Genomic DNA, 20831 nt, shown 5'->3' with positions numbered 1-20831 from the left:
CTTTAATCTGAAAAATGCACATCAGAAAGTGAAATAGAGCCTTAAGGAGCCTTTAAATTAAACTTCTGATTTCAGGTTTCTGTGTTTCAGCCTCTGTGTTTTGCCTGTGATTCCAGTAGATCGGTGACCTTACTGATAATATTTCAACTCTTGCCCAGTGTCTGCTAATGGATTTATCTGTGTTTTAATAGCTATGGACTGACCACAATAACGGGTGTTGGGTTGATGGGACCAGAAACCTGTGATTGTGCCGTACTGAGAAATACATTTAAATATTGTCCAAACATGGCAGTTCATCAGCGCTGAAGCCCCCCCCCAACACACACACACACACACACGCACGCACGCACACACACACACACACACACACACACACACACACACACACACACACACACACAGCCTCCCCCCACCTCTTTCATCATTCACACTGACTTGACTTCCTCATCCATTTTTCCTCATGTCGATGTGACCTGAGCCCCAACATGTACAGCTGCCAAGCCCTAACAGAATAATTGTTCGTATAAGTGGCTCATTTATGGATCTCAATTCGCCCGTACAAAGATTGAGACTTTGGCTTTTTCCTAAAGGATTCATCAGATTACAGTGTTTCTATCTGAAGTTAGCAGGCAGAGCAGTGGCTTTTTAATATTGCACATTCACTGTGGCCTGGATTGAGAGGGTTTCACTAAATGCATGACATCAAAAGCCATCCTAAAGGCATCAGGCAGGTCTGTGGTCCTTCTAAGACAGATCCCTGTGGAGTTTGCCCAAAGTCCTCGCAGACACCGATGAATCCTGATAAATCTCCAGATGCTTTTCAGATTCTTACCTACTCACCCAAGTGATTGAAGTGTTTTTTTATTTGTTTTTTATTTAGATGTACAAAAAAATAAGCAAACTGTTTAACACTCACTATATAATATAGGTTACATTAGAAAGAGAGTCAATATAACTTAAAGTTGCATTAATGTTAGTGTGTTAAAATATATGCTCATTTTAATTTGATGCCAGCCACACTTTTCAGAAATGTGTTTCCTAATGTGTTGGACCACCTTTTTTAATCACAATCAGCAAAAAGTGACCAATTGCTGTCATTTTAAAAGCAAAACACGTTTGTTTGATACAAGATTTCGGCTGCTCGGCAGTTCAACGCCTCATTTGTCATGTTTCGTTTCAGACAGGCCAGTTTAGCACCCAGATGTTTTAGTGAACCATGTTGGTGGAATAAATGCAGAATGTGGTTTGACATGATCTTGCTGAAAAAAGCAAGACCTTTCATTGGATGGCAGTATACTGTATATTCCACCCCAACATGTAAATATCATTCAAGATTAATGAGTTAGTCGAGCCATGTGCACCAAATTACTGCCGTGTAATTACAGGTTACATAATATTACATCCAATGATCCTCTGCTTATTCAAAGGGGGTCTGTAAGTGTTCCTCAGCCAGTCTGTACTGACTGACCATGCAACTTTGTTAAAGAAATTACAGTGTGGACATTCTGGTGTTGTCTGGCCTGCGAGTGAACATTTTGTAGCTGATACACTAGCAGCTTGTTCGCCCAGACTGCACCACCCAGTAGCAGATATGGCTCGTAGCGGTCAGTTTGATATCAGTCACTCTTTCTGTGATTTTCTCCATGGCATGAAATGGAAACATCAAAGTACGAAGCCCCTGTCAAATCAATCTGCTGTGTGAATGTGTACAGAGTGTGGCAGTGCGAGCCTGGAGCTGCCGTCACTGTGGTTCACAGCTCTGGTGCCTGTGGCCACTGATTCTCCCTTTTGTTGATTAGCTTGCATTACATATTAATTATATCTGCCATTTTTCATCTGTTTCTGCTCTTGTTTCTTCATTGAATTGAAATATTGTGAAAATATTGTGAGTCTTTATCAAGCAGATAATTCACACTGACGTTTTTATACTGAAGCATTAGTATCAGCATTCATTCTAACTCTTAGTAGCTGACCCAGCCATGAGAGTGGAGGTCAAAGATAGACAGAGAAATGTTTGGCAGCTGCTCATATAGGAAGACACAGAGACCAGCAGGCAATGGAAATACTTGGTTATTCTTAAACATCTAAAATAACAAAGGCAAAGGTCTCAGATGGTCACTGTAAGGATTTCCTTTACTATGTGTCAGCATATCGTTTACATGCAGCTGAAGCTTGTTTGGAGCCGTTGATATGCCTAGCTGTTATGGTTATTTAGGTCACTACACTATAATACTCTAGTGTAGATGCTACCTACAAAAAGTAAATTCTAATCAGTTCTTTACCTTATAATATATGAATCGAACTCAAATACACTGTATATACAAACATAAGAAACCAAGGTATCTTATTTAACTTTCCAAAACATTTCAAAAGTTTGTACCTGTAACAAAGGATAGATTATAGATGTGTTTTTAAATACTGATATTTAAAATAAAATGATTTTTAATCCATTATATTCTGATAAACAAACAGGTGGTAATGATGATTAATGTCCAAGGGTGGTTTTATGTTTTCAAGTCCAGGATAAAAACAACATGCATGAATGCCAGCTTACTGTGTGAAAAAGATCCATTCAAATGGAGACTGCAGTATGCACTGAGGGCAACATCTACAGTCCTCACTCAGTGCCAAAATAAAAAATAAATTCCAAGTAATCAGTCGTAGAAAGATGAGCTTTGGGAGAAAGCGCTAATAACCGGTGTCAACATTTAAACACGTACTGATGGAGGCTAGTTTTTTGTAACTCTCCCCATGAGTTCAGTTGAGCTTCTTTCAAGTCTTTGTCTGCATCACGAGTTACCCTGCATTCAAAGTTCAAGTTTCCTTTGCTGGAACACGGAGCACCTCTCCTCCTTTCTGTCATTCTTTGTAGAAGGATTTTCAGACTGCACAGCTGTTCGCAGCTAAAGCCCCTTCCAGACACGCAAGTCTTACTCTGATTGCAATTGAAGGTGTCAGTGTCATGTGTGGAAAAGCTGCTGACTTTTCTACAGAAGAAAGATCTTAGACCTCAGACCTGGTGATATTTATGCATTAGTATCATTACAGTAGAAGAGTGTGTGAATGCATTAACACTGGCAAATATGAATTAGTGGCATAAACTCCATAAAGGCAGTGTTTTTCTACTTCTTATTTAATAGCACCATTACATGACATTTTTCATTCGCTCCATCTAGCCTGTCCTTATCTTGCTTTTTAAATGCTCTTGAAGCATGAACAAGATTACTGCCAGACATGGCAGTTTAAGAAGTGATGCTTAAAAAGCTGCAACCTAATCCCAGACTGCACCCAAAGCAACAGTCTTTACAGAAAATCAGCTATTAAAAATATAAAAATAGGAGAGTAAATACTTGGTCCAGTTAACTCAGTTGCTTAACTGAACCGTAAACCCTCACGCGTTACACACTGGGTGCGTTGTCTCTCATGAGACAGATGATAAACACCAGACATCAAAGAGTTTTTTACTTTTTCTTTACATTCACTGACTCAGCATGTTGACTTGGATGTTTTATTTTCCTCTTACTGCTGTTTAAAGATAGCTGACGCATCACACCCACTGTAGCATGACCAAAATAATCTTATTCAGCTGCAGCATGTTTCACGATCCTTAGGTCAGATACCATCTATTGAGAGTTTGTGAAAAACAGTGAGACTTGACACCACAGGAGAAAACAATACCTGAACCTTTGCACATCCCGTACTCAGCCAGTGGGATGATTTAGAGGAGGAATGGCGTGGCAGCAGTAAAAGATAAGCTACTGAGGAAAGGGGCTGCAGCCAGCTAGTGGAATGTGAACACTCACTAGTGTTACACACTAAAGCAAGAAGGGATTTTCCTCCCTGTCTGGTCCACTTAGAAGCTGGCCTTACTTGGTAATGCTGGATAAGTCTCTGCTCTGCTCTCCTCAGACAAGAACAGCTTGTGTCTACTTTTGCAAATGTAGAATAAAGAAATGAAAAAAGAGGAACTCAGAAAGGAGCAGTGACTGAAAACACCCAGCCTACAGGATGGAGAATTAGTCATTTTTTCTCAGGAGCGAGCAAAGACTAGTACATGTTTTGTGGTCAAGTGAGGAGAGAGAGAAGGAGTGGCATGGGTGGATGCTGCTTCTCCTGAGGCAGGCTTTTCCCAGCTCTGAGTTGCCTAAAAACATTTGGGTCTCTCACTCAAGAACTTAAACAAGCCAAATCTGTCCTGACGATGTCAGGGGCATGTGGAATCTAATGTGGAAATACTGCATTTCAGTGCGCACGATAAGGTAGGGGGATCCTCTTACTCCAGAGCTCAAAAGTGTGGTGTTGGTGTGTGGCTGGGAAAGCATTCGGGCTCATGCTGGTTCCTTCCCCGGGGTAACGCGTTTTAATAAAATTGGACACCTGTAGATCAGGGGTGGTAAGTTAGCCTTTTCTTTTTTTAAATAGATTATTGCAAGATGAGTTAGGCTGCACTGTGAGACTGTATGGTTTACCACAAGTTTTAAAACAAACAAACAAAGCTGTGGTATGCAATAAATCATCAGATGATTTAAGATCAAAAGTTGTTTAGTTGATTTCTTGTTGTTTTTTCTCTGTTTTAAATCATTTAAATCCTTTGTTTTCAACATTTAGTCCATCAAATGTTACAGAATAGTGAAAACATCCATCTTGAAACAAGTCATTTTTATACAAGAGCCTAAACATCCAAATGTATGGTACTTCAGATTGAAAGTACTCGTTTAATTAGCTTAGTGTTGATCCAGTAAATACTTTTCTTTGAAAAATGGCTGCTGAGCATGTGAGTGGTCCCTGTGACCTTTTGTGATTGAGTATCTACCAGTTTCTTAACAGCTATGATTTTTTTAATCATGTTCATCTTCCCAAATAAACAGAATTATATTATCCACGCTGTGACCCTCCAGTGCTGTCTGGGATTTAAAACTAGAGGTCTTTCAGTTACGCCGAGTTTTGGACTTCTTAATCTGAGATGTGTCCAAAGGGGTGATCCAAGCTCTGCAAGACCCAACTCTAATACAAAGATAATTAGATCTGTGTCAAGAAAATGAAACCCTACCCAACTTTATTAGACTAGAGCAGTTAATGTAGAATATGGTCCCAGTACGACACAGGTACAATCAGGTCAGGTCTCGATTCCTCTGAACCAACTGGACCCATAATGACCCCTATCAGGAACCACTTACTGAAAGTATTGATTATTAAATTAGTCGTATAATTTGATGACTTAATGGGCAAAGTGTTTCAGCAGTAGCTTAGAAAAACTGTTGTTTCTTTGGAGATGACTGGAAGAAGACTTACTATGCTTCGTTCCATGCAGTGCCCGCCATCTGTGTTGTCGTATTAAACATACTGAAGATGCTGCAGGGGATGGGCTGAAGCATTAATGGTTCCTCGCAGTGGTTTCACCACAGCAAGGCTAAAATTAGTGGCCACTGTGGCTAGAGCAGCCTGACTCAGCAGTAGACAATCACCATTCATAAACTGCTACGGCCTGTAATTCCAGTCTCCTTGGGTCTGCCGGCCACAACACAAATGTTCCTCCTGGGATTCTCAGCAAGTCCAGGCGTTATATTGAATTTCTGATCTCTGTCTGGTTCTGCGCACGCAAACAGCCTTGTGTAACTTGGCCATCAGACATTTTCCGTCCGTGCCGATTTCTCATGAATGCCACAGTTACATGCTTTTTCCTCTTGGCTTGGAGTCCCTTCTGTCTGCTCTGCTAAAATTGACCACACATTTACTCACACATGCACACATGATCTGGAGGCAAATGTGTGGTGTTTTTAAATAGCTGACTTTAATTAGCCTGGTCTATATTTACGCTAGAGTCTTTTTTTTGCCACTTTTTTGATAGTAACAGTGGCAGCAGAAGAAAATTCTAGCACAACATTTAAGAAGATCAACGTTTTCTGCTTTCCAGCATTGTCGTGGTGCTTCGTCTTCTTTTACCCACATCCACAAAATCTCTGTACAGGGAATGATGAGGTGGACTTTCAGTTCAATAAATATGTGAAAATTACAAGTAGTTGACACAGGATTTTTTGGCGTTCTTGGGTTGTTTTGCATAATTAAAACCTTTTGCAGTGTTATTGCTGTCTCTGGCAGAGTGACCTTTTGTAGCCCTCCTCTCTCTGAGCTGATGGTAGAGCAGCATGTCTGCAGAACATTCCTGAGGACAGAAGTCATAGCTCAATAACTCCACGTGCTCACATGCAGGTCCTCACCCTGTTTCTCTGATTCTTCTCCTGAATGTCTGTCTGCATACCAACCCCATCTGTGAGTGTGAGAGTGGTCCCCCCAGGTATTCACTCTCTGTAGGGAATTTTAACCTGCTTTTGTAATAAATTCCCTGTAAAGAGCCTGGCTGCACAGCAGAGGCTGTCCCAATCTTTGTTTGAACTCTTAGCAGACCGTGTTTAGTTCAAAGACTGTGTTCATGCAGCCCATTTAAAAAGGTTTGCCAGTGAAATAGTAGAAGCTAGCAAACCTGATCTGCTAGGAGTGCAGACATTATTTATTTAACTTGGGGACTCAGACTGGAGCTGCAGCCTGTTTGAGGTGACCTACAGTGGAGTACGTGTCTGTGTGTCTGCTTCCTGTGCTCCTAGTCTCCCCGACGAGAGGAAATACGGTTTCCCTCCTGAACTGGACAACAAACCCTCAGCTGTCTGGACAATTACTGTAGCTCTGCAGCTTCCTGGCATGCGTGTAAACACGGCAGTTGAGAGTTGTCTACAAGCAGATGTGCGCCTGTGTTGTGAATCGATACCCACCTGGTCCTCCATAAAGGCTGCACTTTAATGGTAAAGTCATTTCTGCCTTAAGCGGGGAGTGGTGGTGTAGAGGGCCTTGTGTAAAGAGTACGGAGCGGAGTCAGTGAGCTGTTGGCCATTCACTGTCTGACAGAAACTCCCTCTGCCCTGTCACTGGTGAAGAGCAGCTGCAGTATCTCAGGAGCTTTCTGCCGTCGAACACCTGAGGCAGGCAGGCGGGAGGCAGACGAGCTTTTAACACAACCGAGAGACAGACAGAGCACCTAGGAGGAGGCGTATGGTGAGTGTGGGTCTAATTCACTGGTGTCTGCTGAACGGATTGTTTAAGGAAATGCAGATGTTAATAGATGTTTGCTGGTCTGCAGCCTAGAATAATGTCACATGATGATAAAACTGCATTTTATGTTCTTGTGCTTTGTGTGTGCTGGGATGTCAGTCGGTATAACTGACGTGTGTCTGCATTACTGTGTCACTGTACTTCTGCCATTCCTCAGCAATTTCACACTTTTTGTCGTTAATGTGGAAGGAATTCTTTTCATCCTGATTAGGCTTGTTTGACTCACTGTGGTGTCACTGACGACCGATGCCACACTTACGACACAGAAACTCTATAGCTATAATCTAAATCTCTGCAACTAGACACAGTGTTGTGTTTAGCTGTTTCTGTCGTTACTTTTGAAGAAGTCGAACGTCAGGATAATGCACAAGTGCACATTTGTCCCTTAATAAGCTGCTTGTTGTTGGACTGCATGCCAATATTGTGTTATAAATAATTTAACACCACAGTGTCTTATTGCCGCCTGTAATTTGATCCAGGTCTTCTTTCCTGGACTCCTGTTTGGACTCTGTGTTTGTTTAATGTTTTTTCTCTCTCGTGTGTTTAAAATTTTTATCATATTTAATCCAAATGTGTTCACCTGGATCCTGATTGATAAAGTGAGCTACAGGGCTCAGCCCAAGACATTATCAGAGGCAAAAAATGGCAAGCCAGTACTAATTTACCTTTTAAATATTTCATAGTTTGTGTAGTTCATTTATTTTAAATGAACCAGCCTAAGGCAGTGCTAACTCAACATTAGCTCTAGTTCCCCCTCACCTTTACTCCTATGCCTAGTCTATATAAAACAAGAAGTGGTTAAACGCTCCAGCTGGTGAGGTATAGGCTAACCCAAAATATCATCATTTTCCTGTTTAATAAAGTTTAGAAATCAGTTTCACTGGTGAGAAATCTGAGCAAAAAACCATATTATAATACAATAAGTACTTCAAGAGCTCAAACTTTCCTTTATTCTTTTGAAAAGTATTTCCAGAGGTTTGCAGTGAAATAAAAAATTTGAACCCTTTTTGATATACTTTACACAATATTTTATTTATGATGATATATACACGTGTAGCATTCATTTCATCGTTTACTTAAATATGTTTAAATGATTAATAATAAAGATCAAGTGAAAACGTTTTTCTCAGGAACATTGTATGTGTATTCAGATTGTACAGTTACTGTAATGTACATGAAAACGCGTTATAAAATGAGTCTACTTCATTTACATGAGTGAGTGCCAGTTAAATGACTATGGAGGTTAAACATGGACACATTCTGTTGGTAGATGTCACATGTTCCTGCCCCTACTGAAACAGAGAGCATCTGAATGTTTAGCTTACAGTTCTGTAGGAAAAACGGGAGAAAAGAGGGAATAATGTTAATGTTTCATTTGAAACCTTCTTTTCACCATGTCTGCATATACACAGCAGGTGAGGAGATAAACCATAATATTTCAGTTAGACAAGATCTCTTTCTAATGATCTCAGTACATGCTTGGATGAAAGTATGATGGATTTAAATTGCCATAATCAAGAATAAATCTCTCAAAAATAATGGCGTGTCACTGTAGCTCAGGAAACTGCTGTGCTCTGAGGCCCTTTTTTAATCACTATCAGGTGCTACTAGCGGTGGCCGATGGCCCGGTCAATAATGATCGGATAGTTGCTCTTGGGGGGAGGGGGACGCCACAGCCACCTGGGGTCCTCCTCCATCTTTTATACATGCCAGTGAGGCCAAGCTCATCAAACATTAATGGCCAAAGCTTGGATCGCTCTACCTCCGTCAGCTAGACTATGACCCTGAGCTGTCAGTGGTCCAGGAGAGGTACTCCCGACCCGGCCCTAGCTGCCCCGTGAAGCCTAAATTCACTCCGACTCTGGTAACAGCAATGTGCCACTTGGTCACGGCCCTCTGATGGATTAGAAGCTCGGCAGTGCTCTCATAGTATCCCATAACCAATTAAAATCTAAACTATTGAATGCTAACCATATTCACCAGGACCTTTCCCTTCCAAAGTGCTTTTCCCAGTATGGTGTGAGCCAGGCCATTATCCTCAGGAAGGGCTCCGCCTCCATCTTTGTAAACTCAGAAAGGATTGCTAGGTTCCAGCTGGAAGTGGCACTCACCAGCATTTACCAGTGTGAACACCCTGCTAACATCAGGCTAGTCACATATTATGCATTTGCAATTGTTTGAGTCGAGTTATCGCCCCAAACCTCTGGGTAGTCAAGTAGAAGGTTTTGAGAAGGAAACTTAAGCAGCTTATTAAACAGAATTTCGAATATTACTCTCTCGTTTAAAAAGTCTGAATTCATCTTCACCTGGAATGTGCGATTTAGCTTTTTGTTTCAGTTTTCATCTCATGAAAACAAAGGAGCAAAGCTATGAATGAATAAAAGAGAGAGGTTAAGCTCTCGGCTATTCACTTCATGAACAGCTTAGTTAATATGACTGCAGCATAGTTTATAATGTTACGTAGCTAATCAATAGGGGGCTAATGGTTCCTGGAACACCTCCTGCTTCGTGCCCACACCCTTCGGCTTGTATTATGGGAGAGTATCGTTCACTGGCAGCTCGGGGTTTTTGTTTTCACTGTTGTGTAGCATATGCCAGGAGCGGCAGTGTGTCGACAGAGGATGGACATTAGTGCTATTACTGCTTGAGGAAATGCATGTTGTTAATGGTGTGGTGCATTTGCAAAGGCTGCAGGAACTGAGTGTTTTATTATATGTTTGGACTGCATGTTGTCACCCCATGTGTTTTGCATCGCACTGATTAATTGTGCAAATCTGAGAAATGCACTTTTACAATAGAATAATAACAGTAATTAGAGACACACTTTCCTTATTTGTAAGCTGCTGCATCAATTGTGTTTACCCTTTCTCCTCCTACTTCCACCTCCTGCTGGCCACCCGCCCTTTAAATAAACCCCCCATCCCCTAACTCACCCCACCCAGCTTTCATTCTCTTTCCCTCATCTCCTCCTCTTCATCTGCTTTTATTATTTCTGGTTGAAGTCTGCAATCAATTAGTATGAGAGAAGGCCCAATCAATTCCCACTCATTTGCAATTCCTGCCCGTTAAACACTTTCCTTTATTACCAATGTCATAATTAATGCGGAGGAGATTGAGGGGCGGGGGGTGGGGGGATTCTGGGGGTGGGGGAGTGGAAGGGGGTGGGAGAGTCTTTGCCTTATCGCCTGCTGCTCATCCAGACATCACTAATCATCAGTGTAGCGGGCCATGCTTGCTTTGTACAGCAGGCCCAACAGTAAAGAAGTGAAGCTGGACTTGGCGACAGACGCTTTACAGTTCTGTCCATATGACAGTCAGTGAATGCACTGCTATGGAGAAGTAAATATATATTGCGTATGTTCTGAACGTCGTCACAAGAGTAAACTCGAGCAGCCCGTGTTGGTAACTGTCCCCCAAGGACAAACTGTCCACAATGTCAGAATTTGCTCAAGGACATCCTTCATTTTTTTTTAATTAATTAATTTATTTTGCATGACATTTCTCTTCAGTGGAGTGTGATGCAGAAAACTGTTCGGGCCTTTTGTGCCAAACCTCTTGCAACAAAGATAAGCACATTTTCTGCAGTGCTGCAACCCCAAATGACTGCAAATTATGCTCTCGCGTTTTTGGCTCATTTAAAATCAAGCCAGAAAAAGAAAAAAGAAAATGTTGAAAGGTGATTACAGCTGAAATCATTATCACTTAGAAATGCCTGAAATGTTCCTACACTTGTCCTGAGCCTGTGGACCTGTGGTTTTGGTTTGGATTATTATCTTATGTTTAAAGTTAATTCATGTTAAGATTTTCTTGTTCTTAGGTTTGGTTTCTGTTTTGTATTTTGAGCTCCTTTTGTTCTGTGTCTCTGTGTTTCCTTCCTGTTGCCATGTCTTATGTCTCGTGTCTGTGCGTGCCTGTTGTACCTCCTGTTTTACTTTGATAGTCCCTGTCCTGTGTGTAGTGTGCCTGGTTTTGCTTCCTCTTGTCTCGTCAGCTCTGATTTCTCCCAGTTGTGTTTCCCTCCTGTCTCCCATTCCCTGATTGCTCCTGTGTGTATATAAGCCCCGTGTTTTCTTCTGCTTGTTACTGGTCCGTCTGCGTTACCTCCACGTGTCATCCTGTGTTCCACTCTTTATGTTTTCCTGTGAGTTATGGTTTTAGATTTGTTGGTTAGATTGTCCCAGTTTAGGTTTGTTCTTAGCTTCCGTCTGTCCCATCTTGGCTCTGTCTGTATTATTACCTCATGTCAATAAAGCTCACTCATTGCATCGTCAGTGCCTGCGATTGGGTCCTTTTCCCTTCGACTTCACATGGCTGCCGCGGCAGTCGTGACAACACTATCTACAAAACAAGTCTACAAGTAAAATTAGATTAGTGAAACCCGTGCATTAAAGACAAAGTTTCCTTGGGAGTGGTGATGGTTCACTAATGTTTTTAACGAGATTTCAGATAATAAAATAAATCCTGTATTTGTGTGTGCACTGTTTGAATGTAGTCATACACTCTCCAGAGTATATGACCAAGTTTATTGCACAATGAGTTTTCCAGCAATGCTACACAAAATAATAAAAGCACAGAGTAAGGGCTATAAACAAGTACAACATTTCCACAGAAACGCACAAAAAAAATCACAAATTAACAAAACATGAAAACAGCTGTGAAACCACCACGCAGAGATTCAAACTGACTGCAAACGGCCCTCGCGTCCTCAATGTGACGTTTCCAGGGGTCCATTGTCTCAGATAGGGTCTATGGCTAGTAGATGTGCACAGCTGTGTGGAAGCATGTTTTATGAGCAGCAGGATGAGATGGTAGTGTGACTGGGGAGGGAGGGTGCAGGTGGTGGACCAGTGGTAATTACTGGGAAGCCCTGCTGCTCAGTTAGTGGTCCCAACACACCAGTCTGTCTTCTTCTGGACCCTAATGAAAAGCCTTTTAATATCTGATTAGCTTTTAATGTCACTCTGTGGGAGTGGGTGTGGTCTGGAGACTTTTATTAGAGACTAGGAAAATGGGCCTGCTTGCCGGCAGTTTGTCATTTTTGATTGAAGAGCCGAGGGATGCAGGTGGAGATATAATTACACCGGAGGTCAGTAATGTTTTCATAAGTGTGCGGTTGCGTGTTTATGTGCAGCCTTTTATGGTTTCTTCCTAGTCTCCATTTCGACCCGCAGAGGTGTCCCTTTGATGGATTGTACAGATAAAGTATTTGATGACACAGGAGAGCCCGGGCCCATTAGAAATTCATAGCAGATTATCCACACAGCTCAAATGAAAATGGACATCAGAGACATAATGGCTGTCGTTGGCATTTTCCACCACTTTCTGTGATATTGTTTCCTTTTCGTGACTTAACCACTCTCATTTTTGAAAACAACAATTCTTCAAAGAGTCTCTAACAATCATATTGTTCTGCTTGTGCTTCACGCCGGCAGCTTTCATCCGATCGCCTCTATCAAGTCACGGTGACAAGAGCTCTCTTGCAGAAATGAGCTCTCATGCTGCATCAATACGAGTTGTCTTTGAAGGAAGTCCATGCAAACAATTTGTGGACTTTTTGTTGTATTCTATTTCTATTTGTTCTTTTTTCAAAGGTTTGTTTTCACTCTTTGACTAAAACCTCGTCACAGATGTCGCTGAATCATCATTTTTCACCAGAGACAGCACTTTGGAAGGATGCTTTGTAGTGACAGTGCAGAAGCATGCCACACATTATTTAATATCTGGCTGCGCAAAGCAGCCAGGACCTAAAGGTAGTGGGTTTTTGCCGGGCTGTTTGATTGCCGCTCAGCTGTAGCTGTGTGTGTGTGCTGTGTGAAATGTGTTCAGCTGTTATGGTGCATCCTGCATACTTGTTAAATATAAATGGCCGCCAAACTGATCGTGGCAGGTGAACACTAAAGCTCAAAGGAAATTCCTGTCCAAGTCTTTAGTCTTACAAGTTTAGCTTTAATACATTTGCACATGATTCAGTAGCCCATTTGCTGACCTGTTTAAACCTGAAACATGGGTCAAAGCGGTTTTTTTAAACACTTACATACCTTGATTTGTTTCTAACTTAAGACAATGTCAAAGTCATTTTACATTGCAGGCCACGTACAGCCCACTTTGATCTTATTTGGTTAGGGTTAGAGATAGCTTGATATGAGAAAAAGAAGTGAAGTTTCAACATTGAGTCTCAGTTTTTCTACATGATAAAAAAAATGCTCTGCTCTGTCAGCACCCCTCTTTGGGCTTAAATTGTTAGAAGTAAATGTGTAAAATTAAGAACTCTGTAATTACACAATTTGGTGCAGTATGAATGGCCATGGGGGACATCTTTGTCACTAGGAAAAGCTATAAAACTTGTAAAAAAAATAGAGTGAAAAGTCCAGAATTTATGTCCTACTTCACATTTTTCAAAGCCATCCAATGAGCCACATTGACTGGGGCTGACTCTGGCTCCTGGGCCTTATGTTTGACATCCCTGGATTAGGCCAATGTATCAGAATCCTGTTGCCCGTGAACTTTCCAAGGTGTGTCATTCAAAATAATAAAGAAGCAGAAACATATTTCCTTTAAAACGATAAATTTGTCCGTGTATCCTCCACAGACTCGTCTTTCAAACAGCCTGCTCTGACTCGTCACAGAGTCACAGCAGCCACAGCGATCATCAATTAGTCACTTGCTTGGTTGATGCTGTTTATGATGCAATCCATGGATGTCTTCAAGGGGCATCAATTAAGTGAAAGTCACTGGCATGTCTGTTTTGCACAAGGTATCCTTTAGCAGCAGTGAATGATGCACCAGTTTATGCTATTAGTGAGACATATCTGTCACTCCCAGCTCACCTTTTTTCTGCATGCAGGATCGCTATTGTGATGAGACATATTTTACCCCAAACCAAGATCTTGTCCTGAATCTACTCTGTCAGAGTAGATTTGAGTGCTTTAATCTCCCCACAGAGGTTTTTTTGTATATGGGCAAATCTTTTAAATGTTTAAATTTATGGAATGAATGCACACATGCACGGCACATGTTCGATAGCAGACTTGATCTCAGGACTAAAATCTCTCAATAACCAACGTCAAGGCAGCAATGCTAAAGAATGCCTTCTTCATAATGAAAAGAAGCAGATAGCATCAGATTAAACTGCATTTCATGAAAACCTGCCATAAGAATATGTCGTCTTAGCCCACTGGGCAATCCACTGATCCCTAAGGTTCACGTGGCTTGCGTGTCTTTAGCATACCCTAGTGTGTCAGAACACGCTTGCTCAGACACGGACCAGTTGGAATGGACACAGTGCACGTCTGTTGTGGTCGCTAATATGCAAGGAACACTCAAGCACTGCTTCTATGCAGCAGCATTAAAAATTGCCGCATGAACACACTGATTAATTTATAAGTCATGCGAGAGGGGCATAGGCAGCGCACCCAAAAAAATCCCAGATAAGCTGCATAGTGTGAGAGTTCTTTTCTTCTACACAGACAGATTGTGATTTGCGTGTCTGTGCGTGTAAATGGGTATGAGAGAGAGAGAGAGAGAGAGAGAGAGCATGAAACTGAGATGCTCCTTTCAGTTCAGGATGAAGAGAAAAAAAGAGGCCTGAAATATTTGGGGAAGTGGGGATTGGTAAGGGGGGGATTGGTAGGGGGGGATTGGCTTCTAGTCTTCTCATATCTTATAGAAAGACTTGGAGACTCTTTCCAAAGAATGATTCTGCCATTGTCCCACTCTGGCTCTGCTTTTAAATGATCAGATCATCTGATGAAAACCCCTCCCTACAGTCAGTAGCAGTACACCTGCATTTATGGTTTGTTAGCATCCAAACTGTTATATTGAAGACGTTTCTCTCACAAATCCAGCAACAGTACGCTTCTTATTGAACTCTCGTACTACATCAGATTTATCTTTAAAGTGATGCATGGCGTCGGGCCATGAGGTGGCACTCAGCTGCCTGACGGTAAACACTCATTAATTCCAGCTCTGCCAGAACACACAAACATCTGCCGTCTGTTGCCGTGGTGACTCAATGGACCCCATCCAGCAGGCACCGTAGCGTGCCTTTCTGCGCACCGTATTTCAGTGCACACAATGCCAGCCGGTCCTGGTACCAAAACAAAGCAGCCGCCTCCTCGTGGCTTGAAGCAGGTCCGCTGTGTGTTAGAGGGAATCCCGGATCCTGCGCAGAGCCTGCTGCTTGCTCACATGTGCGTGGACGGATGTTTAAATGCTCCGACAGAAGCCCTGACGCAGCACAACCCAGGCCCTCGCTGCCTTTCTGCAGACGGCGTACGTCCTGATATCGCAGGCTGTGGGGCAAGGCCTGGTTTCATTTTCGAGGATTCTCCTCAGATTCTGTTTCCTGTACAGAGGTGCTTTTCTGAGGAAGTGACTTATCATTTCTATCAAAGTGATAACATCAACCTGGTCTGTGTGAAGTGTCTGCTTAGATTTGTGCAGCCGTTATCAGCTTGAGCTGCTTTATTCATTGTACCACAAAAAGTAAAAGTCACAATTCAATTTGTGGTTCCAGGAGGCCGCTGTGAGAAAGCAGACATGCTGTGAGCGCTGTCTTTAGTAGCGTGTTACATCTGGACACCTTAATGTTGTGACAGGCTGTCAGGAGACGGTGTCTTGCTTTCTTACGCCGACTCGTTTCTCTTCGTGGCGTTGAAGCCGACAGTGCTGATGTGGTGTCAGAAGTAGTGCCAGCACAACACCAAGCCGCTGGGCTGCGGGCGCCTCTAATGAGCTCCCCTGAGTGGTAAGCAGGCCGATGGAGATGGCCCGTCCTCTCTCCTCCCCCTCGCTCAGCGTGCTCGCCTCTAATTGGTGGGAGAAGAAAGAGGGACTTCACTCTAACAGGAGACAAAGCTTTGTTTAAAGTGAGTGACACAAAAAGTAAAAGAAAAATCTATTTCTGCCTCATGTGAAAGCAGGTCCTCTCACCCCAATTATAATTTCTGGCAAAGGCCCGAGGTTTACGTCGTCCAGTATGTCCTGAGCCCGAGGAGAAAGACATGGGTGACGCGAGCAGAGTCAGGTGTTCGTTTTGGACGATGGGAGACTCTGATGTGCCAAATGAATGCTGCTTTTTCACCTAGTTTTAATCACACTGTTGGCTCTTAATGTCAAAGTGCTCTTTGGAATGACTGGAATAATGACGCCCTCTACTGCTCAGTTAGCAACACAGCCAACAGAGGGAAACAAAATCAACAGGGGACCGTGGTACATGTTAGCTCAGCTCGACCACCAAAGGATCCAGAGGGAAACACAGTGAAATGTCTTTATTTTTTTATTAATTCTAGTAAAGGCATGGCTGTAGTTTAAGAGGTGGAGCAAGCCATTTCTCATATTGTTGCTATGAGACACGTCTGGACAGTGTTCAGTGTGTGTGTGTGTGTGTGTGAATGCAGCTCAAAGCAGAGGCTTGATAACTGCTCAGGGCGTGAAGCTCGGGCAATTATGACATGAAATCTTTGTGTTTCGGTTCTCTTTATCAAAGCAAGCTTGTGGCAACATTATTCAAAGACATATTTTGGATTTTAAAAATGTATTTAAGCATTCTGGTGTCACAGTAGCACACCCACGTGTGCCAAGATCCAGGGTTTCCAGGAAGAACAGTGTACTCGTGTCATTTGGCTCACCAAATTGTGTGCACACATCACATTACGTGGATACAAAATGTGCGGAAACAAACTAAATTCTTATGCAAAGTGTGATAAAGTATTAGCAAGAAGAAAAATGGATGCTTAAATAAATTAAAAGGCCTGGTGTGTTGATTCTGTTGATCATCCATATTTATTAGTCATTTAGTCCATCACTTGCACAGCCAAATTAAATTGCTGCTTGGGGGCCAAAAATGAGCTGCTGGGTTCTTTTGCTCTGTTATCTTTAGAAGCTGATTTCTAAAACACCAATGATGCACAAGCAGTAAGTTAGCGTCCAATAAAATTCCTTTCTTAGGTTAGTCATATATGAATTTCTCCACAAAAACCTTTGAATCTACAAACATTTTACATTTACTGTGGTTATAGTTGATTATCATACACATTCAGAGTCAGAGAGTGTTTATTATATTGATCTCTGAGTGTATCGGAGCCTCGTGAAAGATTGGTGACCTGTCCGGGGTGGCCCCTGCCTTTCACCTTAACAATAGATGGATGGCAGAAAATGGTAAAAGTTCTTCTACCTCAGCCTTCATCAGGATGAAATTGCAGCTTCTTTTGCTCTGGATTGTTTGCCCGGTGTGAAAATATTAATTGAAAACCACACAAAAGTACTTACAGTGTACGCTTCAGTGGACTACACTGTGCTACTATGTTCTGAAGCACTGTTACCATAGTGTGAACCCGGAGCTTCAGAGAAACCAGTCTTGATCATTTAAAACGCTCTGTTACATCAACTATTTCTCGAGGCTGTACCTCTGTTATGTAACTCCTACATCTGCCCAGCTCTAATTACAAACCCCGTCTGAGCTGTCTCAAGGATGTCACGCCTAAAACTTTTCCTTGATCTTCTTCTGTATGGCACTGACTTTACTTCTACTCCACTCTCTCTCGTGTTTCTGAGATCACTCTGTGTCCGCACATTAGTTGAGATTTATAAACTGTAAGTGAAGCTGAAAATGTGAGTGAAGAGGGGACAGTGTGTTGTTGGCTCAACCTGTGAATGATCTAAGAAGCAGCTAGCCAACTAGCCAGAGAGCTTCATAATTACGTCACCACCTATCATCCTGATATAATCTGTTCTTGTTTCTAAGAACTGCTGTTTTAGCAAAGTGAATATGCTGCTCTAAAATTATGCAGTACTTAGATAGTCAAGACTTGGTGGAGTGGTTTCAGATCAGGTTTCTTCTTCCTCCTTTCTTCTTCTACTTTTGTTTCTACTTTTTTCACCTGCTCCCTTCAGGGGTCACCACAGGGGATCATCTGGCTCCATTCACAACAACCCCAACATCCTCCTTCATAACATCAACTCTCTGCATGTCACTACATGCAAGAACCCCCTCTGTGGTCTTCCTCTTTTCCTCCTGCCTGGCAGTTCCGTCTTCAACATCCTTTGTCCAATATATCCACTATCCCTGCTCTGCACATGTCCAGACCATTTCAATCATTCCTCCTCCAAACTGCTCAACCTGAGCTGTCCCTGTGATGTACTCTTGGTCATTCTGATTGAAAACCTGAACATCTTAACCTCTTCAGCTCTGCCACCTCCAGCTCAACCTCATGATTTTTTGGTAGTTCCACCATCTCTGAACCACAGACCATAGCAGGTCTCACTACCATCTTGTGGTCCCAGATCAGGCACTGGCTCTGAATTTTTCTTCAAACTGCCAAATAGGACAAGGAACATCCAAGAATCTCTTCTATCTGAAGTCAGAGCTACATTATTTATTTTATACATAAAACACATAAATAGGAGCCTCTTTCTTGCACATAGAAACTTAAACTGGATTCAAACTGGAAAGTCTTACCATATACTAAAAAAATGTACTTTTTAAAAATTGCACTTTTTTAAAATTATCAGCCTTTTCCAGCTAGATTTAAAAGGCTGAAAGATCTCTCTGGCTTTCTTCGTGCTCTTCCTCTGGTTTGCTCTGCAACATTTGAAGCGCTGCCGCTGATGCCTGTGATGTCACAGGCTGTCCTGCTTTCAGAGGCTTATGGAGAAACGATAACAAGCTCCTTTATCCTCATTAGCGCCATTACATTATGACGTAGCCTCTAGCTATTGTTGTCTTTCTCCGTCTCCCCTTTGTTTTCCTTCCCTTCCCTGCCTGAGACACAACCAGCCAGACAAGCTGTATCTTAGTTAACTTTGTCTGGAGAAGAGACACGTGAGGAAAGCATAACATTGTCGAGGAAATCTCAGGGCTGCCTGCTACAACTCTGTCCCACTAGAAATGGTGGAAACAGAAAAAGTACATTTGCTCAAGAGAAAGGTGCTAAAAGCAACTCCTGAGTGTCTCTTTAAAACAGATATTCTGATATACATTAGATGGACATGTAAAATCAAATCAATGTTTCTGACCCAGAGCTTATTCCATATCTTTTTATACAGTCTGTGCTTCTGACTGGTGGAATTCAGTTAGTGTTGTTAAAGCTAATATGAGAGCACATACAGTTTTTCCCCTAACTGAACAGCAACTTCTAAGACTGAGAAATGAAGCTAGTGTGGAAGTTGAAATAGCTGCCGTGAGGCTGACTGCATCATTCCCCACAGAAATCTCATAGGGGTTATTCTTAAACTTGTTCAGGCTCGAATTTGTGCATTATTATATTCGGTCTCCGTTGAGTGTCAGATGGGATCCTGCTAGGTTTTTGTTAGCTCAGCTAATACCTCTCTGAACTCGACCTCTCTCTTGTGTAATGCTGTTTGTGGCTTTTGGAGCATTTTAGTGGAAATAATTTGACCTGCTGTGGGGTTAAACTCATCCATGCTTCAGGTTTTCTGACTAAAATCCTAGCATTGTATTAGCCTACATAGGTAGGTATATGTACTCCAAATCCACCCGTTTGCCCTGTCTTTCTGTTTTTGCTGTCTTGAGTTCCATCTTTTAGAAACAGCAAACTAAAAACATGATTTGATTCAGTAATCTGGCTTTCTTCAAGGTGCTGTCATGTCGGTGTCACTTGTTTGCAGAATGAATTATTTGAAGCTACTAGTAGTTATTTTTATTCTCGCTGCAGGGAACACGCTGGTGTAAACAGCTAAGGCAGGTTTTTTTGGCAGCACATGGAAGAGAAATATTTAAACCTAGGTGATGTGATCTAAACTGGGACACCACCTGTCAGGAGGAGCCATTAGTGGGAAATCCCATTACTAGTAATCCTATAGGCCCAGTGATAGGAGCACAGTAAGTAGTCTCCACTCTCTCCTTATGTCAGTTTCTCGTGGCCTCGCTGTATAAACAGTAGTGGCCACAAGCCTGTGAGTGCCAGTCTTGGAAGAGGACATGACCCCTGGCAAACTTTCAGCAAGTGGACAGAGAAACGAGCTCAGGATATTAATGCCGTTCCATGCCAGCTGCAGTTCATTGTCGAAACAGTGAGTCGTACACTCTTAGAAGCTCCTTCATTTAAAAAAAGAACGCTTCTCTCTGTTAGTCTGTTTAATTGACTTCCATCGTCTGTCAGATGCAGGACTGCGTGCTTCATCACCACCTTTCAGCCAGTTTTGTCAGCTTCAGCAGTGCTTATCACCTCACAGTTTTAGCTAAATTTAGACCATTGGCTTAATGCCACGCTGCTGTGTTATTGTTGTTGATGGTGGTGGTGGTGTTGTAGTAATGGGTTTCAGCTAAACATAGAAACCAAGTAGAGCTCAAAGTCAGTACTAATGGTAGTACTTAACTTTAGTAATGATTTGGAGGTATTTTCAATTCAGATACTTTGGGTTATTATCCAAAAAGTAGCATTATCTCACAGCTAGAAGGCAGCTGGTTCAAACCTCCTGGTAGGTAAAGGCACATCTCTGTGTGTTTCTCTGTGAGTTTCCACAGTTAAGTTGTTACGTTATCTGGTAATTCAAAATTTGCCATGAGTGTAATACAAGGTAGATAAATTGCTCAAGTGCGTGGATTCATAAATGCATGTGAAAAAGGTAATATGGCTTTTTAAATACCACTTCATTCCAATCCACAAATAGTCAAAGTTCTTAAATGAAAGCATTTAAAATTGGTCAAATCACAAAAGGTTACCAATGTGCCAAAGCATCCTGACCACCTAAGTAGCTAATATGCT

General features: G+C 42.1%; 1 protein-coding gene across 9 annotated transcripts in view; it reads left to right on the top strand.

Moving 5' to 3' along the window:
- Positions 1-20831, top strand: part of iqsec1b (IQ motif and Sec7 domain ArfGEF 1b) — a 248642-nt gene that overhangs the window by 182092 nt on the left and 45719 nt on the right. The window contains exon 1 of one of the 9 annotated variants that reach the window (XM_026169055.1): positions 3803-4259. The exons of 7 other annotated variants lie outside the window; for them this stretch is intronic. In XM_026169055.1, the coding sequence (XP_026024840.1) occupies positions 4213-4259 (47 nt within the window). In that variant the 5' untranslated portion in view covers positions 3803-4212. Of the gene's footprint in view, positions 1-3802; positions 4260-18688; positions 20137-20831 lie in introns of those variants that run through there. One more of the 9 variants, XM_026169051.1, reaches the window with a different exon arrangement.

This window comes from Astatotilapia calliptera, chromosome 5 (genome assembly GCF_900246225.1).
Source record: "Astatotilapia calliptera chromosome 5, fAstCal1.2, whole genome shotgun sequence".
Classification (NCBI taxonomy): Eukaryota; Metazoa; Chordata; class Actinopteri; order Cichliformes; family Cichlidae; genus Astatotilapia; species Astatotilapia calliptera.
The sequence above is the reverse complement of the archived record's forward strand: the minus strand, read 5'-3'. Positions and strand labels throughout refer to the sequence as shown.